The sequence below is a fragment of the Strix uralensis genome, chromosome 4 (assembly GCF_047716275.1).
Source record: "Strix uralensis isolate ZFMK-TIS-50842 chromosome 4, bStrUra1, whole genome shotgun sequence".
NCBI lineage: Eukaryota > Metazoa > Chordata > Aves > Strigiformes > Strigidae > Strix > Strix uralensis.
This window is the reverse complement of record NC_133975.1, coordinates 98,308,557-98,330,533: the sequence shown is the minus strand read 5'-3', so window position 1 is coordinate 98,330,533 and position 21,977 is coordinate 98,308,557. Positions and strand designations below refer to the sequence as shown.

The following is a 21,977-nucleotide window of genomic DNA, read 5'->3' as shown; positions in this document are numbered from 1 at the left end:
GGCAGTACCTGTGGACCTGTGGAGAGAGGAGTCCATGCTGGAGCAGGTTTGCTGGCAGGACTTGTGACCCCATGGGGGACCCACGCTGGAGCAGTCTGTTCCTGAGGGACTGCACCCCATGGGAGGGACCCACGCTGGAACAGTTCGTGAAGGACTGCAGCCTGTGGGAAAGACCCACGTAGGAGAGGTCTGTGGAAAACTGTCTCCCATGGGAGGGACCCCTCGCTGGAGCAGAGGAAGAGTGTGAGGAGTCCTCCCCCTGAGGAGGAAGGAGCAACAATCTGTGATGAACTGACTGCAACCCTCATTCCCTGTTCCCCTGCACCACTCAGGGGGAGGAGGTAGAGAAAATTAGGAGTAAATTTGAGCCCAGGAAGAAAGGAGGGATGAGGGGTAGGTGTTTTAAGATTTGGTTTTATTTTTCATTACTTTACTCTGATTTGATTGGTCATAAATTAAATGAATTTTCCCAAGTTGAACCTGTTTTGCCCCTAATGATAACTGATCTCTCCCTGTCCTTATCTCAACCCACAAGCCTTTTGTTATATTTTCTCTCCCCTGTCTATCTGGGGAAGGGAGTAATGGAGCGGCTTTGGTGAGCACCTGGCATCCAGCCGGGGTGGACCCACCGCAGAACCATACTGCCTTTGGTTCATTTTTCAAGCTGACTAGGCAATGAGTCAGTATGTTTCCAGATGAAGTGGGAACTGGGAAGATAGATCTCTTGAACTATGGTACACATGTAATGGACATAAGACACTTGCAAGTCTTATGCAAAAGCAGGAAAATATACAAGCCATCACTCTTTCCTGAGAGTGGATGGGAAATCATTTCTCCACATAGCAAATACTGACAAAATTGTTCAGTGACTCAACTCCATTAATAACCTCATAGAGCCTAGCATCTGCTTCCCTTACAGCTCAAGTCACACCATTGTATCCTAAAATAGTGGTTACCCAAATAAACTGAATTCTTGACACAGAGTTCTTAAAAGCCTGGATTTTGCCTTGGATATAAAAATTCCAACCCTTCAATGAATTAACTATTATTTCAAAATTAAAGTGTCCTACCAGAAACATTCCGTAATCCTCTAAACGTAGTCTCTACTTATGTAGAGCTGAGAAAAGGAAATTAAAATTCCTATTACCTAAGTTCTAAGATTCACAAGATATCAGGGGGACCCAGTTGAAAAAAATCAGTTTCTCCTTTACCTACCAGGAATTTTATGAAAGGGATGTGCTGGAAAAAGAGCTCATATCAAGTAGGATTTAAAAAGAAAATGGAGGGTGAGAAGTGAGACAAAGAGATGGGTTTTATCTTCTGAATGCCACTATAGACCCTTGATTCAGACTTGGTTAGAGGAAACTATTATGGTTTGGAGTTTTTTTGTCTGATAGCAGCATTAAATCTATGGTATTGCATCCTTCTTTCGTTTTTTCTGTTTGTTTTTTTTTTTTTCTCTGAAAGGGAAGTAATTACCATTTTGCTCTGCCCTGAAGACCTTGCTTGAGACTGAATAAGCTATTGTCCCTGCATTTAGAGAACAAGCAGACTTGCAATAGATGCCTTGAGAACTTGCTGGGGAAATCTGCAATCTTTGCTGATGTGAGAAGAGATGCAGCAGCAGCTAAGACCCAGATTTCCAAATGAGCTTGTATGTCTGCAAGATATAAAAAACCAAAAGCATTTCTGTACAGTAGTGGCCAGGTAACTGTCATTATCCTACCTATATCCTTAGACCAGGTTTGTAGATAATAGGTCTTGTAAGACCAACTGCTTTAGGTGGGGGAAAAAAAAAAAAAAAAGATAAGCCTTTAGGCACTCAGGCTCTTTTTCAATGCTAAAATAAAAATACTGGGTATGAAAGCTACCCCACCCCCCCAACAAACAAACAAACAAAAACCCCAAAACAAAACATCCAAAACAAAAGTTAGAAACTATTTTAAATTGTTATTAAATAAATCTGTTATGCCAGGATTTCAAACTGGTTTTTCTTTGTAAAAACCTAAACATAGGATTGCTATCCTAAATAGAAACAAAGACTGCTACGAGTATCTTCTCTGAGGAATGGAGTACTCTAGGAAAATTGAATGGGGGTAAATGATTATCCACCCTGAGGCTACTTATCCTGAATTATCAATATTGCCTAGGACATCAACAAAGCACTGACTGTTTTTTCTATCTACTATAGGCTACTATTTGTAGAACTACTAAAACTTTTGTTTTCTAGTATTGTTAAACAAAAGCATGGTTTCTAGGACAATGGCTTGAATTCTGGGAAATCTTTCCTGGGCTTTTGGATGTATTTAGGTATTTGAGTCCCCCCCTGGATTCCCATTTGTCATACACATATGTTAAGATGGAAATATGCATCATCAACTTCTGTGTTAGTTTTACCCTCCTTTTACCTTTCACATTTCTGTTAAATAAACCTTATTTAAACTGGAGAAGGCAACTCCTGCCTTTCCATTTTGACTCTTCTTTCAGGGTACCTCTGGTCTTTTTAATGTTACTAATAAGGTAGGAAGCAAACCAATTGCTTCTTATAACTTTTAATTCTAATGCAATATTTGCAAGCTACTGAGGTAAATGTTACTAGTCTTCATTTATTATTTCCATCCTGAGCAGACCATCAGTTGGGCCACCTTGCTTACATGTTGCCTAAGCTGTCCCACAGTCTGTGATGTCAATAATATATAAATATATATATATATAAAAATTTATATATATAAAACTATTCTAAGTATGTTATGTATCAATCTATACTTTAACTCGTGAAGTCAGCTGTGGTTTAAGCAGCAGATGTGAAAGTCTGTGGCTGTTTAGACAGCTTGTTCAACTCTGCTTTTATTTTAAAGGTACATCCTGCAGCTTAATGTACGGATCAATGTTTTGGTTTTACCACAGAAGATTCTGCATTGAGGAATATCTAAACACATTGTAATTGTTAGAGGTATCTTAACTCTTTTATTTTAAATTCTGTGCTTTGGGGTTGAAAACAACGGGCGAAGATTGCACATCTAGTTGTTAAATCATTGTATCACAGGTAAATTGCCAGTTTCAGACCATTCAACCACTCAAGTACAAGAACTGGAAGTGAGAGAAAACCAGAAAAGAGAGAACTGTTTTCCTACTAGTCTTGTTAAAGATAAAATTAAATGTATTATAAGTCCAAAATGTTATGCACACTGTCAAGTGTAAACTTTTAGTTTCAGCCATGCTTGATAACACTTACAACAGAAAGTGTCTACATAGAGTTGAGTTGACCAGTGTGGTATCATCAGTAGCTAAGCTGCTTTGAATCAGAAGCACTCTTTAAATTTCACATGCTGGTTTCCAAGACAGTATCTGGCTTCAAAAAAATTGTCCCTCTCCTTAGTGCGGTAAAAGGAGTTTTTCAAATTTCTCAGCCTAATCAACAAATCTTGTTATTTTCAGTCATTTTCCGATTCTTTGTTTTCTAGCAGAGTTTCAGATAATGTGGTCAACTTGAAATCTGCTCACAGTCAATTGATTTATTCTAATTAGTATTTGAAAGTATCAGAAGTACTGTCTCCAGCCCCAAACAAAAATAGGTAAAATATTTCCTCAGTGCAATAAGCATGGAAGTTTAGTCACTGACCCAAGATCCTAGCATTATACATGTTAGAATCTGCCTATGAAATCTTCAGGCTTTTCCGAAGTTTCACCTATGTAAATTAGAGATGCAAGTATCTTTTCCCTCACACGGTGTTTCCTCCATTCCTTCAAACATGTAGTCTTGCAGAGTAAATGCAGGAAAGGTACACTGTATACTGCTGTTCTCTAAGAGCGGTCCCAAGATTTCATTAGAAAAACTTATTTGACTACAGCACTAGTGAATGTAAAAAACAAATTCAATTCTACTTTTCACAAAATAAAGTTTCAGAATATTTCAGACAAAATACTGATGATTCTTAGTGTGGAATATTCAAACTTGAATGAGTTAGCTTTGATCTGCCCCCAAGAAATCTATATGGAGCAAGCTCAGATACAGAGTTAACAATTTATACAACTGATACTAAGGTTTTAAGATTGTCATATCTAATTTTCTGCAAGTCTCTTCAAAAACCTGAAGTGACAAGATGGTAAGTCAAGACCAAATTCATAACCCAAATGAAACGTGGATTAAATAGAATTATTCTATCCTCAAGTCATGGTTCAGAAGAAATTCATGTTGAATGTCAGTGTGGAAGACACTCTTTCTAACCTTATTTTCTTCCTCCAGATACACTTTAAATCCTCTTCCTTATTCTTTTCTTGATCTGGAATTAGTTTTCATCAAGCTAGTCACAGAGGTTGGTGATATAGTTAACCTTAAATGTTGAAGGTATTCAGAGTATTCAGATTGTTTTGCTTCTGACATAATTCTGAATGGTTGCAAGCAGAGGCACCATTGCATGAGACTGATTCCCCCCTAACACTTTCAGTCTTGGGCAGCCTTGTTTACTGAAGACAAGACAAAGCAGAGGAAGTGGGAGATGGAAAAGGGACATAAGTAATATAAATGCAGGCTGAGCAGCATGGAGAGATGACGACTGGGAATTAAGAGAGAAAGCCAGGAAGAGGCAAGAATGAGTAAGGATGTTCAGAATAAACTGTACTAGTAGTCAGACTCTGAGGACATCAGTGCATAAACATCCCTCATGCAGCTACTTTTCGCAGTGTCTCCTGGATGTTCTGCCTTTCTGCCCTTATGATCTTTCTTTTCCATGACCTGCCCTTATGATCTTTCTGCCCTCAGCTTGTTTGGTTGAAGAAGTAAGGCAAAGTTAGCCCTTGTATTGCCAGAATGAGGGATACTTACATTCTTTCCCACCAAGTTCTGATTTGTTCAGGGAGGAGTACTTCGGAGTAAGGTCTGGTTTCTGTACTCCTCATGATGTTACTGTGCTTGTTGAATTAGCTTGTTCTGCTTCCTCTGACTGAGTTTCTGGTCGGTTTGACCAGTTGCTGTTCTGAGTGGTTACTGAAATGAGACTATTAGTAAACATTTGACTTCTTTTTTAAAACTAATTTTTGGAGTAGCTTCCAAAATTCACAAAATGCCACGCTAAACATAGGTGGTCATGAGGGGTTTTTTCTCCCAAAATGTAAACATATACCTATATATGGATAGTGCAAAAGAGTGTCTCTGTGTGTGTGTACAGATACATTTGTGTATTACATTCTGAATGTGAAAAGGAGCGTAAGCCTGGCCCTCCTGATGACAAAAGAGAGTTATGCCATTTACTTCATTCAGGACAGGATTTCACCCATAGCCTCTGAAAATTGTAATTATTTAAAATGCCAGAAGCTTGGCATGTCAATTTTTAGACAATTCGGGGGGGGGGGGGGGGGGGGGGGGGAAGTAGCCAAATAGCTGTTTAATTTTTCTAATTCAGTTTTGAAAGAGTGTAATAGATCTGAGTCGGGATGCTACAACTGGTTCCAAAATTAGATGCCTAGTTTTTATTTGTGACGTAATTTTTCTGCTTCAGTCTCTATCTGTAAATAAAGCAGAAATATGTTAAAATAGACACTAAAGGTTATTAAAATATTTGACAAATGTTTTTGAAAAAATTACTATATAATACTGTGGCTTTAAATATCTTCTGCAAAATGTAAAAGGATTATCTCCATCACTTTTTGGGGGAAAAAATACAGCACATACTATCATCATGTATTTTTTCTCAGGTGAATACTGAACTGAAAATACTTGACATGAGAAGTATTTAGACATTTACCAGATCACAGCTCCCTCTTGTGTAATTCATCATTACTACAGAAAGCTAAGTTAGAGATTGCTTAAACTAAATTCTATAATACCTAATTATTTTACTAATTTACTTTTACCTTTCTTATCAGTGATATTTTAGGCTTTGGAATTTCATAGTTTCATGCAATTTCAATGCTAGGACAGATAATACTACTTACAGTAAGGCTGCACTGAAACTACATTTAGATGAATATTACTTTTGCTCAATGACATGATTTTGATGTCCATAATCAAAATCCTGGAGTTTTACTGGAGATGTCTAATCTGGTATTTATTATTGTTGCTAGGTCTTTCTTCCACATAACTTTCTAGGGGCTTTTTCTGTTTATATTTTGATGACTTTTGAAAAACTCCAGCTATTCTTTTGTTTTATTCCCTAGTTTTTGTTTCTATAGGTGTTCAGAGCACCATAACGTGGTTATTACCATTCTGTGTCTAATCTTTGACTTTTTTTCTATTCTCTCAGTGAGGGAAGACTCACTTTAGAACTAGTACCAGAATATGTATAAAGGAAAAGCTGGAAAGCTTATTTTTGCTACAGTACTTATTTCTGACTCTACACAGAAAGATTGCATTTCCATTAATTTGGCTCTTATTAACACCTTTGGAATAGAAACTTTGAAAAAAAACCCCAAACAACATAGTGCAAAACCCCAAATGACCCTCCTGGAGAAGCTGTATGAGAACATAGTATGGAATAGATAAGCAAACCCAAATTTAGAAAGTACAAAGAAACCTGGTGCTAATGGTTTAACAGCCACTTAAAATTGTGAACTGTGGGTTTGTCTACAGAAACTGAATCATTTTAGCTGGATCTGCACAGACCAAAGCTATCGTGGGAGAAAGTAACATCACTGACCAAAGCAGAAGTGAAAAGCCTTAATCTCTTTTAATCCCAATATACACCACCATTGTAATCAAGTAAGGTTACCATCATTTAAAACTGTGGTGGTTTACTATTTTAAATTGAAATTTATTTTCGAAGAAGCAAACAAACATTTATTTTCCACTAAACAACCAACCCCAAACTTGGTAACACTGGCCTGAAAATTGCTGGGGCTGAGGGGAAGGAAATGTGGTGGTTTTAGTGTTTGAGAACACTCCGGCTTGCCGCGCCTCTTGTTCTACCCGACACCCGACAGCCTCCCACAGCACCCGGCCCCGGGAGCCCGTCCCGACCCATCTCTCCCGTCCCTCCACGACAACCATAACACCCCCGCCGTGAAGGCCTACAGGCAGGGCCTTTAGGTAGCCAACATGATCGCCGGAAGGCGGCGCGCGGGGCCCTGGGAGCCGAGGGAGGCTGAGAGGCGGCGCAGGAGCCAGGCGCGGCCGGGGCAGCCCCGGCTGGCCGTTGAGCGGCTGGGGCCTGATTTCGAACGGCCAACGGCCCAATCGGCGGCGCGGGCGGGGTAGGGCGCTGGGTTTGAGCCAGGCGGTAACTGGCGGGGCGGGAGGTCGCGATGGCGCGGAGCAGGGTCTGAGAGGCGGCGGGGGGCTGGGGAGCGAGAGGCTGGGGGGCGGTGGCGGGCGCTGAGATGGCGGAGCAGAGGCGAAGGCTGGTGCAGCTGGCCGTGCTGGAGGAGCTCCGGGCTTCTTACGGGATTAAGGTGAAGAGCGGGAGCTGCCTGGCGGCGGCCAAGCAGCCGAGAGCGGCGGCCGCGGAGGTAAGGGCGGTGGTAACACTGCGGCGCTCGCGGAGGGGACCCGCTCCCCGGGGCGGGTCGCGGCGGCGCCCGGTGCTCCGCCGCGGCGGGGTGGGGGAGCACGGCGGCCGCCGCTGTGGGAGCAAAGCTTGCAGAGGCCCGGGAGCTGGCCCGCTGGCCTCGGCGGGGCCCGGTGGCCGCCGATGCTGGCATCAGTGGCGTTACCGTAACGCTATTGCTCCTGCTGGCCCCTGACAGGGCATAACCTCCCCTCGCGGGGAAAGGTATTATTCCCTGCAACGGGGAAAGTCGTTTTTCCCCCCCTGCTCCTCAGCGAGCAAGTGCTCCAGACTGTCGTCAGGATACCGTTGTTGTGATTTAGTAAGATAATGGTTTGAGTGATGCTGAATTCCGGCCCTCCCCCGGCCGTTTAGGGCCTGAATATTGCAAGGCAGACCAGATGGTGAACGAGATGTGTTCCTCTGTTTGTTAATGTAGTTGCTGTTCTCTCAAACACGCATGCATGCTGCTGGTCTGTGTAAGAGTTTTTTACACTCTGCTGTGCTTAATGTCACTCACTGTAGAATTTAAATCTTAGTCATTGTATTATTTCTTGGAATACGTAACTACTGTGTAGTTTCTAAAAGCTTTATGTCTTTTATTTTACTTGATTCCATAGATTTTCAGTTTGAAGGGCTTTATTTGCATGGTTTCTTAGTACAAGACACGACTATGGGCATTTTGGTATAGACAGATCTGGTCTTGATTTGCCTGTGCTCTGAGGAATGAAATCTGTCCCGTCACCTTAAATGCCTATTTTGAATTCGTTGAAGGAAAAATGTGTTTTCTGTCTCAGGGCTCTTATTTAAAACTAAAGTATCATAATGGATGCCAGCTTATACAGTGCTAAAGTCCATTTCAGACCCCTGATCTTCTGATAGAGTCCACTTTATAAAGCATGGACCACTATCAAGTCCTAAACAAGATCCCTGTGTAATTGGTATGGCACAGAACTGAGCATTCTTTGAATGAGCTTTCTGTAAAGCTGAGAAGATATTACAAAATGCTGCAGGAACTCTTGGTCAATGTAAGCCGAAGAAGTTACGAAAACACATGCTTGAATTGGGTTGTTTGGAAAGGGAGAGAGCAAGAGTAAAGTTAGACTTAGTTTCTTCCCCCTTGTCAATATCAAGAATGTGGTTCTAGACTGGGTTGGGTTTTTTCCATTTGAAGGAAAGGTAGTAAGAACTGTGAATAATATATGTATGTCATAATAAAAGATATCTATATAGCTGTCTGTAGTGCATAAATTTTTTACAAGGAAGAAAATGTATATTTAAATACCAACAGAGCAAGGTAGGAAAAGGTATAGAATAACACTTGTTTTGCTGGGGGGGGGGGGATTCTATTTCTATTGTAAGGGAACAGACAATTTTGTTTTAAGAATTTAAATCACAACTTCTGATATTTCAAACAAGATCTAGTAAAGTGAGGATATCAGCTATGAATTTTAAATGTTGAATTACAAGCCACTGCAATTCTCTATTACGTAATCTTGTCAATACAAAAAAAATTATATCTTGGAGTTGACTTTATTTTTGTACTTTTAGTAGCAACTTGGAATACAATGGCAAACATGTTGCTTCTCTTTCCTTATTGTGTTATGCTTGTTCTGTGGGATAGATAGGCCCAAGGTGGCATAATGGGTTAGTTGCTGATTAACTATTTTCCCAACATGGTCAGCACTTCGAATTTCAGGTATAAATGACTAAGAGTTTGCATTCATCTCTGATAACAAGTTGGGCATGATCCCAATCCTCTTCTGGTTGGGGGAGGGGCTGGCTTGCATGTTCTGTAAATAGAAAAGAGGTGGGGCAAAGAAATAAAAATACGAGTTGTTACATCAAAATGCAGACTTTTATGACTGAAACAACTGTGCAGTAACCTCAGATAAACATTTTAAAAAAAGATAGGTGAGCATCAGTAGTAATGACTGAAGAAATTGCTTGTTTTCTAATATGTAACAAATACTCTGATGTCTTGCTATAAGGCAATAGAGTTGTAAGTTTCTTAAATACAAATGCTAAATCTGAGAGTTCAGAACAGTTTTCTAGACTATTCTGTTGAGTTTAATCTTCCTTGAAACAGCAATCTGTTTCACCTCAGGTGAAGAAAAAATTAAACAAACCCCGAAAAGTTATTTCAAATGTGTTGTGCTGATTTTTAAGAAAAACAGGATTTAGTCAATTTGAAAAGGTGAGGTGAGATTCCAGAACAGCCTGTTTAATATAGTCACTTATTTGTGGGCCTTATAGGAAAACTGACTCCTTGTAAAATAAAAAGTGTAAAACATACTGCAGAAAACCTTTCTATTCTTCACAGTAATCTAGGGTGTTACCTGTAACTAGAATCAGCATGGGCTTAGATATCTAGAGATGATAGTGCTTCTCTTGACAATACGTCTTATCTGTCTTATCTGAAAGCCTTTGGTTTTTGTCTTAACCACCCTTCTGTTTGTACTTTGTGGAATACATGCTTTTCTGTAATATATCGTTGGGATTCCTATCAACTTTTGAATAACATTAATTGAATTTTGTATTTTAGGGTAAAATCTTTGGAATATCTTTTCATGCGTTACCACAATCACTTGTGCCAGATTATGGTTATATTCCAAGGTAAATTAACACTATATCTAGATTTACGCTTACTTTGCTGTCTTCATAGTATTGAACTTGTGTCAGAAGATGGAACATAATATTTATTTCAGGCCTGCTAAAGCTTATAGGGGTATAAGAATAGTTTCAGTTGGGGAAGGAAAGATGCAGAAGTTAGATGTGGAATTCAGAACCATGCCTATCATGCAGTTGTATTTCTTTATAGTTCTTGTCATTGGGGAAAATGATCCTATATATTAAGTATTTATCATGAAATAGTCTTTCTGGAAAAAACAAGCTTTATTCTGTGTTGGAAGTATGTTACTCTTCTTTCCTCAGCTTTCTTGTTGATACTTGTGAATATTTGGAAGAACATGTTCATACTGAGGGACTCTTCAGAAAGTCTGGATCTCTTGTTCGTTTAAAAGCTTTAAAGGTAAGCTGCGCTTCACTTGATCATCTGCATGTTTTCAGTTTTGGACTCCTTTCCATCATATTTGAGTTTTAATATTGGAAGTAGACTGGTAACATTACCTGCTTTAGAAATGAGAGGAGATCTAGTCCAGACACTGGTGACCTTCATCTTTTTTTTTTTTTAATCTCCTGGTAAATTTTTCAGCTTTCCAGATGGTGAGAATACACTTTGTGACTGAACAAACCTGTCAGCAGTTGTGCACACTGGATACTGTGAGGATATTTGTTTAACAATGTTCTCCCAGAAGGACATGTACCTGGGAAAGCTGTAAATTAACATATGTGGCCTGACAACATATGTCTCTTTGTAGACACTGTAGTTAGGTAAAACATGTGAAGGCTGAAACTAAAAATGGGGAAGATGTGACTGTCTTTTCTGATACGGGCTAGAGGATTAATGCCTGAACTTGGAAATCTGACTATGCTGAAGACTTCAAATCATGTTTCTTATGAACAATTTCAGAGTAAACTGGATCAGGGTGAAAACTGCCTCTCAGCTGCGCTGCCATGTGATGTTGCAGGGCTTCTTAAACAGTTCTTTAGGGAGCTGCCAGAACCCATCCTTCCACCTCACCTGCAGGAAGGCCTTTTAAGAGCTCAGCAGCTGGGAAATGAGAAGAAAACTGCAACTGTGTTGCTGTCGTGTTTGATGGCCAACAGAACAATTGAAGCTTTGAGATACTTTTTCAACTTTCTGAGAACTGTCTCCCTAAGGTCAGTATAAAGAGAGTGTTTGTAAACAGCTCCCAATTCCTTTAATGACTTCGCTTTCCAGGCAACTGCTGTAACTTTCTGTGAGTGGTTTGTGACTTTAAACTTTCTTATCTGCAGTCATTCACTAGAATTCACTCTTGGTCCTTTCTTTCATAAATCCAGCGTTTTCTTCATGGCACTTTATTTTGCTGGAGACTTGGACTTCATTCCTTTCTTTCAAAGCTGTGTTCCTCATGCTCCTTGGGAAAACAGAAGGAGGGACTAATAAAATTAACATAATCTAACTGATACCTTGCATTCCCCAAAACTGACCGGGGTCTATAACCTCCTGATTTCAATAACGTAGTCATGCAGTATGTAGCCTAGGGTGCGTAAGTCTACACATTAATCTTGGTGTATGAGCACTAAAGTGAATGGCTCCATTTTTTTTTTTTCAACTGCTTTTGTTTTATTTGGTCTTTTCTCTCTCTGCTGCTTATGTCCTAATGATTTGTGTAAGAAACCCTTTTCTTGTTAAGATCCAGTGAAAACAGAATGGATAGCAGTAATCTGGCAGTGATTTTTGCTCCCAACCTCTTGCACTCGAATGAAAATGAAAAGATGTCAGCCAGTACAGAAGAAAAAATTCGTTTGCAAGCCGCTGTTGTGCAAACACTTATTGACCATGCAGCAGAAATCGGTAAGATGATAAATGTTTATCAAAATGACTTGTTGCACATACTTGTATACAGCTTTTCTTTTCACCTTTTTAAATAACTTCAAAAAAAATGTTTTTCAACTAATTCAGGACAAGTACCAGAGTTTATCTTGGAAAAGATTCCTGCAATGTTAGGTGTTGATGCCTTTCAATCTACTCCCTCACTGTGGGGCCACGAAGACAGTGAAAATGAATCACCCAGTGAATGTAAGAAGAGGAGACACCGAAGTGTTGGGGGTATGTTGTGTGAAAGTCAGCAACTAAAACAGAATTATTTTGAGACTTCAGGTATGCTGATCCTAAGCACTTGCTTCTTCCACAAGCAGAACAGATGCCTCTGAAACTTTTTGGGTTTGATTTGCAAAATCTATATAAGACTTCAGTAATAGCATCACTTTATTGTATATTTACTGAGTTTATTCTAGTGTGTCTGTTGTCTACCAAAGCTATTTTGTTTGTGTTCACATCTGTGAAGCTAGATTAATGTTCCACCTTTTTGAGTCAACTTCAGATCCGGTTGCAGAACACTGATGAAGTAAAGAGGTTTGGGTTTTTTTGCTAGTTTTGAAATCATACCTGCACACTCAAAGATATTGCATACTTTGATAAGTCAGGTCATGAGAAGGCAAGGATATAAATGGTGTGTGTGTTTTGAAGTAGAGTAACTGTGTTTTCAAGTATAACTCCCAACTGGATGTTATTGGATACTTTGTGCTCTGATAGGGATCTGTTGGGTTGGGGTTTTTTTGCAGTTTAGATATTCCATAGGGTTTGGGGTTTTTTTGCCAAATATGGACAGTCAAAGGGTATATTCTCTCTTCTGCATTCTCTCTGAGGAAATACTATGGAATATGTATGCTTGACTTGATTCAGATCCACTGTAACACTGATCTTGTATGTATTGCTACAATGAGTATGTATTTAGCTCATGTACCTGGAATATTAAACCTGACAGCGATTGACATTAAGGTTTTACTATTGTATATGTTTAGCCAAGGCATGGGGGTTTTTGTGTAATATACTTTTCTACTCTGAAGGAGGGAGATCATCCTGGAGTTTCAAAGTATTAAGTGTTTGTGTATGTTAAAATTTTGAGGAGAAGCAGTTAGAATTTGTTAATTCTGTAGAGTAGGTTCTGGTAGTAGGCAGCTTCTACTCTTTTTCCAGATGTAGTAAAACATAGTATTACTGCATTTTATCTATTTTCAAAGATGAGTTTTTAAAAACTACCTCATATCTACCAGATACCATAAGTAGTACTGCAGGCTTATAGTTCAGTAAACTTTGCTATGAACACATGGAAATACAGCTGTGGGTTGCAATAGCACTTAGTAAAAATACTTCCATTTTACACTTTTAAAAGCAGGAAAACTTCATGCATATACTCTGCTGGGTTTAATATTGCCTTAAAAAAACAAACAAACAAAAAAAACCCAAACAAAAACAAAACCCACAACACACCAAAACGAAAACACAGAGCTCACAGAGAAGTTGTACGTTATTTCTTTGCAGGACCAAAATTTCATACTTCTATTTGGGCCTAACTTCAAAGCTCTGAGAGCTTTTTGGCTTCAAGATGACTGTCCAGTAAAGGGAGAAAGTCTGTGAGACTTTCTATGAGAAAGACTTCAATGGATACCTTCTAGGTTTGCCTACAAGAAGTCAGAAGGCATATAATTTTATAATGACCAGTAGAATTTTCTACAAGAAACTTCTGTTGTCTGTGCATGAATCCTTTGTTGGGTTTTTTTAAGAAAAATAGAATTTTTCAGCTATTGTGAAAGCAACAAAAACTATGTTGGTGAGAAGATCTGGACTAGAGTTCTTTACATAAAACAGCCATTTTAACTGATTTGCTCTATTTCCCTCTGAAAGAATACAAGTTAAACTTGAGTTGAAAATAGAGCAAGACAAACTTCATATTTAAATTTGATTGCTCAGTATGTCTTGCATTTCAGATATTGTTAGTGGAGCACTGAATAAATTTAAATCTAACAGAACACCCTCCACTACACCTCAACAAGATAGAAGTGGTAGGTATTGCTGTGTTTGTACTAAATAAAGCCCATGCAGTATCTTCTGGATTTGTCGACTATATTCCACAATTTTTTTTTAACTGAAGAACTAGAACTTAGTTGAAGATAAGTGATTATGTTTAAATTGTTTAAAACTTTGAATATAGTTATATATTTATTGAAGATACTGCATTTACTGGAGCAGCTTGGAGCAGCTACAATCACTGCAGCAGTGGGCTGTGCAGTTCTAGGATTATACAACTGAACTTGCGCTTTTTATCTAACGCACACTAAGGCTTCAGTGCAGTAGTGCAGCATTTTATCATCTTGGGAATGAATTTGCCAGGGTTGAAATTCTTTCACTCATACTCTGTCTCTTAAACTTGCAGAAGATGACCATAGTTTTTTTTTCCTCCTAATACCTATATTATTAATGTGTGGGTTTGGATTTTCTTTTCTGGTACTCTAACTTGGAAAAAAAAAAAATCCTAAACTGTATTGATTGCTTTGCCTGTTCAGAATGCATGCACTTTGGCTAAGCTTTTAAAACTCTGAAAGAAAATTGTTGTAAAAAAACAAAACAACTGTTTATATTTTAGTAAACTCTCAACCTTTTAAGCTGTTATTGCAAATTTCGTTGTCTTAATTTCAGTCCTTTCATCGGTGACTCCAGTGGTTCTTACTCCAAGTACCAAGCGTAAACTTCCAACTGATTGCTCTCAGGGCTTGTCCAGCAAGAAGAGAAGATCTTTTAAGCATAGTTTTGCTTTTGAGTTGTTACCAAGTAGCATTTTTAACAGCTCAACACCAGCATCAGGTACTTCATTTTTTTTCCTTTCCGCTTAAAGTTGTTGTTGTTTATGGCTTTAATTTAAATAACAGTGGAAGTCAAAGTATTTTCAAGCCAGTACTCCACAAAATAAGCAAACAAATCTGTGCTCTTTAAAAACCTATTCTTTATTGTATTGTGTTTTTATCTGAAAAAATGTGACTTTTTAAGATCATGTAAATGTGTTTTTTCTTCCTGTAGTTCAGTTTGAAGCAAGTCCTTGTGTGTCTCTTGAGTCATCACAGACATCACTGTCTCCTTCAACTGTTGGTGAAAATCATATGTCTGGTACAGGGAACAGAAGAAGTAAAAGACACGCAAGCAAAAAATTATACAGGTAACTTGCCTTAACTCTCAGAAATTAAAGATAAATTGGAAAGGTAAGTCTAGGCCCCTTGACTAATGATGTGTAAAATCTCAATCTGTCTTTAAAATGATCTTTTTTGGTGTTCAAAACATACTAAATTTTTGTAGTTAAAATCCTAAAATCACCAGATCTTCCAATATGGCAAAATGGAGCTCAAAACAAAATAAGATTTGGTATAGTAGCCTCCTGTGCCTATTAAAAGAGCTTGGCAAGAAGGCAATAGAAGAAGTAAAACTAGAGGAAAAAAAACATAAATAAGTGTCAGGATGTTTTCATTACCCTCATAAAGAGTTTTTTACATGTCACTTCTTCCCATCTGTCCTCCCAGGGCCGAATCAGGAAAGACTGGTTGTTTTTCTCCAAAGATTAGCCGAAAAGAAATGGTTCGTAGGTCATTACGCTTGAAGTTTGGTTTGGGGAAAAGCAACAGAGAAATGGTAAGCTGCTTCTGACCTAGTCTTCTTGTTACTGTGCAGATTTTAATCCGAAGTTTTGGGCACTGCTTTTCAGTAGCAGGAAGGACTTACTTGGTAATGGAGGGATCACAGCATAACTGGGCCTGCTAGGAAGTACAAGGAGCCCTAGGTTTGTTTCCATAGCAGTAACTGATCAGCTTGCACTGGGTTTGGCTGGGATGGGGCAAGAGGCTGTGGCAAGGGGACAGCTGACCTGAATTGACCAAGGAACTGTTCTATGCCATATAATGTCATGCTTGCTAATAAAACTGGGATGGAGGGAATTTTTGCAAAGTAGCCACTGCTCAGAGAGTGGTTGGGCATCAGTCTAAACATTGTGAGTAATTGCTTTTGCATCACTTGTGGGTTTGGGTGTGGTTTTGGTTCCCCTCCCCTTGCCTTTCCAATTCTCTCCCTCATCATGCTGGGGAGTGGAGGGGAGTAAGCAAGCCTCTAGATGGGAGCTTACCTGCCAGCTGGGGTCAACCCACCACACTTGTGATCACTAAGTCTCACAGTTCCTGAAATTCTGGTGTTACAGAGCCTACACACAGAATCACTGTGTACAGAGTGTGGTTAAGCCTACCTTACTGCAGATGGGTTGTTCCCTACCTAGGTCTACAGAGAATCGAAGGAAGATGAAGCATGGCCAAGAAAAGGCTGCTATGACTGATTTGCATAGCCTTTTCCTGGAGGTTCCTCTGTAAATGAGATTCCAAATCACAAATTTATATGAAAGTAATTTAACACCTTTTGTTTGTTCAAGAATATGGTATCAGGATGTGTGGTTGGTAATAGATCTGAAAATATTGGAAGGCGTCTTGCAAGTCAACAAGGTCTGGAAAGCAGAACTGAATGTGCAAAGAGAGATTTACTCTTCAGCCCATGTATCAATGAAAAATTCCCTAAGAAAGGTAAGTATCTAATAGAATGTATTAGATTGGGAAAACTTTTGCTTTTGTAAAGCAAAAGTAACTTTACAGGTAAAGGTATAAAAGCAATTGCATTAAAAGTGCTTCTAGCTAGTAGGACAAGTGTTACTTGAATGGTAGTGGCTTCTGGGGAAAAAAAAATCAGTTTAGGACAAGCTGGTTGTGTTTCTAGTGTGTTTTAGTAGCTCTCTTTTGTTAGTTAAATAAGATGAGATATATGATTTCCATTCTTAATATTATGACCTTTTTTCACATCTATGAAACTTAAGGTAATTAAGTAATGCATCTTTAAATTCAGTGCTGCTTTGATAATTAGATGGTTTTAGCAAGAATTTTGCCTATAATCATTGAAATTGCAAGATGTTATTCTTAAACACTGTGACATTTATTTTAAGGTTCAAAGAATGTGAGCAAGTCAGAAGAAAACTTGCTAAATCCCAATAAAGTAGTTCACCGAATGTCATGGAATAGTCCTACTGTTACATATTCTCAGGTGATCAGCAGGAATGAGGGAATTCTGCCAGGACACCCCAACCCAGAAATCAGTTCTTCAGAATCTGTTTTGATGTTTGGAGAGCCACCAGTTGTTCCAGATGAATTCAAATCCACAACTGTAAGCAAACAAGAGAACAGCTTAGAACTTTTGCTTTGTGAAGAGGAAAGTAATTCAACTGCAGCAACATTACTGAAAGTTAAACAAGCCTTCTCTGCATCTGGTAGTAATCTTCACAATTTGATAGGTGATACAAAATCTTCCTTCTCAGATGTAGCAGGTGAAACATTAAATGAAACTCTGTGTCTCACAGGGCTCAGTCTGGAGAAAGACTTGTTAGCTGAAGAAGTTTCTGAAAATCTAACAAATACAAAATCCAGAGAGCTGTTGCAGCAATTCAATCAGTCTTATGCAATTGATAAGCATCAATCAAAAAAAGATGAAAATAAAGTTTTAGAGAAAAGGAACTTCAAAGCTTCTATTGAGATCGAACTTCAGGTCGCGAAACCAGATATGAAAAATGTAACAGAACTTCCTGTGCCTCAAGTACTGGCCTGGAAAGACAAGTTGACTGTTCAGAACAGTTCATCAAAAGATGACTTAAACAAATTAGATTCCTTTGGAAGAAAAGAGAAAATAGAATTAACACACTCACAAACAGTTGAAAACTGTATGGTAAAACGCTGTAATTTGGAAGAAGATACCGCTAAACTTTCTGTGGCAGGACAGCTTCCTACTTTGCAGTTGACTAAATCACTAAATGAAGTAGACAACCAATACTTGCAAGCTGAAAATTGTGATAAAACTTTAACTAAAACATTAACTGTTTCTGACCATGGCAAGGTTTCTGACCACATACAATGGTTCAACAAGCTTTCATTAAATGATCCAAGTTCTGCAAGCAAAACTAAACCTCCTCTTAAGTTTCAACGTACTCCTGTTAGACAGTCTGTAAGAAGAATTAATTCCTTATTGGAGGTTAACAGGCAATCTGTAAGCTCTCAGCTGCTTAAAGCAAGAGATACGGGTTCACCGCTTGTTAAATCTTTGAGCTACGATTCTGCACTATTCTCCTGCACAGAAAAGCCCTCAAAGAATTCTGTGGTTTTGCCACTCAGGAGTGAAAGTACATATGACCAAGTTTCTGTATCTCATAAGCAGCTAGACTTGACATCCAAATCATGTTGCAGGCCATTAAATCCATCAGACAAGCCTGATGTTTCTGTCAGAACTGCTGGGATCCACAAACACAAAGCAACTGTTCATCCATCAAAGTCTGTTCTAGAAGATGTAAGCAATCATGAAATGGTGAAATCCAGTTTAAAAGCTAATGTGAATATAAATATTCCAGGTGCTGCCCCAGAGAAATCTACAATCACAAGAAGTGCTTCAGGAAGAGAAAGAGTTTGTTATAGAGGCTCTCCAAAAAATCCAATATCTAAAGTGAAACTGCTACCAGCTGCAAAACCAGTAGACTTATAAGATCATATATGATGGCTAAATAGGCTTATCGTAACTTGGTTAACCTTTGGAAAATCTAAATTGGTATGATTACTTTTTTAGCTCTAATTATTTGTACTTTTCAATTTATTTTTTTAACTGTATGAGTCATGGACTTGTACAAATAACACTTTGGTTTACGTTGAGGCTTTCTTCATTTACTGAAACACTTGTAAATGCTAGTCAGTTGATCCAGATGAATTTGACTTCTAAAACAAAAATAATCTGCTTTTACAAATGTTTGTGTTAGATCTCATATTTTATTATTTCGGCTTCTAAAAACATGCTGCATCTCCCAAAACAATTTTTGCAGTATTTAGACTAAGTACCAAGTTTTCTAAAAAATTCTCAGACATTTAAAACAAAAACTAACAGACGTGAAAGAAAATGTTTCAATGCTGAGTATTGATAGTTAAATTTATTTACTTAGAACTAAGTGTATTGTAACATACTTTGATATTTAAATTGGACCTTATACCAGCTCTACTCTTTTGAGACAACGGTTTTTATTTCTACTGGAGTAAATTTGGAGCACATTTTCCTTGCTGAGTAGGTAAATTAATTATATTTTGACATATTTGGAGAATTATAAATAAATGTGCAGTTTATTCAGGAAGTGAAAAGTCTTAAAACTTCATCCAGCAATGTGTTCTGCAAAAGGTACCAAGTATTTTCGGTTTGAGCAGTAGAATGTTTTATCTTAATATGAAAGGATGGTTTTAATTTATTTTTAGAGCAATAGGGTAGTGTTAACTTAGAGGGTGCGGAAGCAGATTTCAGATGTTGGTAATGTTGCAAGAGACGAATGTAAGAAGCCATTGTGTGTTAAAAGTTGATTTGCACAAGCAAATGTTTACATCTTTTGGAATTAAAACTGTGTCTGTCATCTGTTGTAAAAGTATTTAAGAGTAAAGACTTGAAACTGTTCATTAGCTTTCTGTATGCAAATTGCTTACTGGCAAAATGTAAGAGCTGAAAGCACTGCATACTTTTGGTTTTAATAAAACCATTCGTTTTGTCCCTTTTCTGAGCCTGTTCTTCTATAATGACTTAAAAATGAGTAAGTCTGAAAATACTGAAGTCAGAAGTGATTCTGTTCTGGCTCTCCTTTTTGTTCATCTGGGATACATGTTGGTGATTCTCACAACTAGCAAAAGGCATGGTGCAATATAACTTACCAGGAGCAGGCGTTTAAAACTTCTTGAGTGATACGTTAATGAAAGGAATAGTTCTGCTTGTTTTCTGTTCCCTGCCTCTCTTCCCCACCTATCCACCAACTTACTGGGTGATCTGGTGGAAACCTCCTGCCCCCATGAGCCCAGCTGAGCTGCCTCCCTTTGTTGCTACATTATTGTCAAGATCTAACACTAGGGAAACTGCATTGAGAGGATCTTAAGAGGATCGCTTGGTGTTGGTGTTAAGTATTGGAAGCTTCGGTTTCATGAGATAAGGGAGCCAACATACCAGTTCACTGCCATCCCAAGAGGAAGCCGCTTCTGCCTGCTCTCAGCGACGTGCTCCTACCCCTCTTGCCTTTGGCAGATCCCTCAGTAGGCTGAATGTAGGCACCAGAACACCACGTTTTGTATCATTTCACTGAGGTGAATAAAGCAACTGCTAGCTCATGCAAGCAGCTAGGAGATGGAAATAGGCCAGAAGGAGATAAAGGCAATGTAATGAGGAAGAAAATGAGATCTGACTCCCGTAATAGTGAGCTGTCTGAAAGAGCAAGACTAGAGATATTTTTTTTTCTGTTAATAGGTACCAAATATTTTGAATGCTAATGTAGCTTTGACAATGTGTCATGGGTGGAGCAGTAAACTATTTTTGATCATTAATACAAGCTGGTCTTGAGCCAGTTGACTTAAAACATCAGAAAGGGAGATTTTTGATAGGGACCTGACAAACAAACCCTTAAACACCAGGAGAGATTGTCAAAGCTGTGGGCTCTGTTAGAGGTTTTACAGAACAGTTTAGGCACACATCTATTTGCATAAAGATTAGAAACACTAGATGCCCAGTGGATGTCCCTACTGCTTAATCCTGCAAGTTACAGACATGTATATTGTGCTAGAGAGAGTGATTTCCATGTGAAAGCGTAGTTCATGGATCTGTTATGGTTTATGGGGTAATCTCAGAGCTTTTCTGTAGATAGCTATCCTAAAATGGAAGATGTCACACTCACAGCAGTAGCAGTGAAGATGTGTTACATAAAATAGCCTTTAGAAATTACAGTTTTGCCAAGTGCTATTGAATTATAGACTTCATGTGGCAAGATTCTTTTACAGTTGTCTTTGTTAACGTCTGCTAATGGAGGATGTATATAGATTTGCTTAACCTGGAGACCTTTATCTGCAAGTGCTTAGAGATGGTTGCCGTTGCTGTGTTGTTACCTTGTAAACCTGCAGTTGGGTAATACTACCGTTCTGCAAGTAAACCCTCGGTCGTATGAAGCCAGGGAGAGAAATCACAGCAGGCAGACGGACACAATCCCAGGAGTAGGTAGTATCTCATTTCTGTAACCGTTAATCCACCAAGAACCTTCAGTTTATTTTTAGGCTGTTGTGTTGGGCAGGAAAGGGAGATCTTCCATATTGCCCCCTGTGTCATCTTCTTAAGGGGACAAACCCTTGCAGCAAGCACACGGCCGCGGCCGGTAGCTGGGAGAAGCTGACGGGGCCCGGCAGCGGGGGAAGGGGGGCGAGGGGCAGTGGCTGCGCACGGAGGATGCGCGGCCGCGGAGCCGCCGCACTCGCGGAGCCGCCGCACTCGCAGAGCCGCGCCGGGAGCGGGAGGTGAGCGCGGGGTGTCCGGGGGGCTCCGCGCCGCGGCTGAGCGGCCGCGGGGGAAGGCGGGGGGGTTACGGCCCGGCTTCTCAGGGGCGCGGTGCGGACAGCGGAGCGCAGCCCTGCGCGGCTGCGTACCAGCGGGAACATGGAGTAGCAAGCGGGCCTTTTCCCGCTCGAGGGAAGAAAGGTGCTCGCTGGGCGTGCAGCTCGCCCCTGCAGAGGCTGGCGGGGAGGGGGAGTCGCGCACTGGCGTTCCGGGGAGCATTCCCAGCATTGTTTTTTTCAGCCATTTTTGCCTCAAAAGGTGCCTTGCGGGGGGTGGCTGGAGCAGTGGAACATCTTTAAACGTCTGGCGTGGAGAAATCAGGCAGCTGTGTGGGTTTTGAGGAAGACAAGGGGGACTTGAGGGGGCTTGGTTTATTTAAGGGATTGGGAGTGATGCGTTTTAATTCTCTCATGTGAGGGGAAAAGGAGCTTTAAGAAACAAGCGTTCCGATTAAAATTCAGCCTCTCAAAGAGGACAGTAAGTGGTGCTTGGTTTTGGTTTGGTTTGTTTTTTTCCTAATTAAACTACTCTGTGCAGCTATTTGGTGAAGGGGATTCAAGGAAACAAATGAAACCTATTTGTTCGAGGTG

General features: G+C 39.5%; 2 protein-coding genes across 12 annotated transcripts in view; both read left to right on the top strand.

Annotated features, from left to right (window-relative positions):
- ARHGAP11A (Rho GTPase activating protein 11A) overlaps positions 1-21,977 on the top strand; it is a 59,305-nt gene that overhangs the window by 36,679 nt on the left and 649 nt on the right. The window contains exons 1-12 of one of the 6 annotated variants that reach the window (XM_074868157.1): positions 7,313-7,443; positions 10,027-10,097; positions 10,416-10,512; positions 11,014-11,264; positions 11,783-11,943; positions 12,052-12,198; positions 13,920-13,994; positions 14,629-14,793; positions 15,007-15,142; positions 15,501-15,609; positions 16,394-16,541; positions 16,955-19,577. In XM_074868157.1, coding sequence (XP_074724258.1) covers positions 7,315-7,443; positions 10,027-10,097; positions 10,416-10,512; positions 11,014-11,264; positions 11,783-11,943; positions 12,052-12,198; positions 13,920-13,994; positions 14,629-14,793; positions 15,007-15,142; positions 15,501-15,609; positions 16,394-16,541; positions 16,955-18,534 — 3,069 coding nt within the window. In that variant the 5' untranslated portion in view covers positions 7,313-7,314 and the 3' untranslated portion in view covers positions 18,535-19,577. Of the gene's footprint in view, positions 1-7,312; positions 7,444-10,026; positions 10,098-10,415; positions 10,513-11,013; positions 11,265-11,782; positions 11,944-12,051; positions 12,199-13,919; positions 13,995-14,628; positions 14,794-15,006; positions 15,143-15,500; positions 15,610-16,393; positions 16,542-16,954; positions 19,578-21,977 lie in introns of those variants that run through there. The other 5 variants (XM_074868160.1, XM_074868162.1, XM_074868159.1 and 2 more) reach the window with 5 other exon arrangements.
- The window catches only part of SCG5 (secretogranin V), a 32,208-nt gene continuing 31,181 nt past the window's right edge, over positions 20,951-21,977 (top strand). The window contains exon 1 of one of the 6 annotated variants that reach the window (XM_074868167.1): positions 20,951-21,050. In XM_074868167.1, the coding sequence (XP_074724268.1) occupies positions 21,001-21,050 (50 nt within the window). In that variant the 5' untranslated portion in view covers positions 20,951-21,000. Of the gene's footprint in view, positions 21,055-21,227; positions 21,348-21,440; positions 21,529-21,558; positions 21,646-21,699; positions 21,865-21,977 lie in introns of those variants that run through there. The other 5 variants (XM_074868170.1, XM_074868166.1, XM_074868169.1 and 2 more) reach the window with 5 other exon arrangements.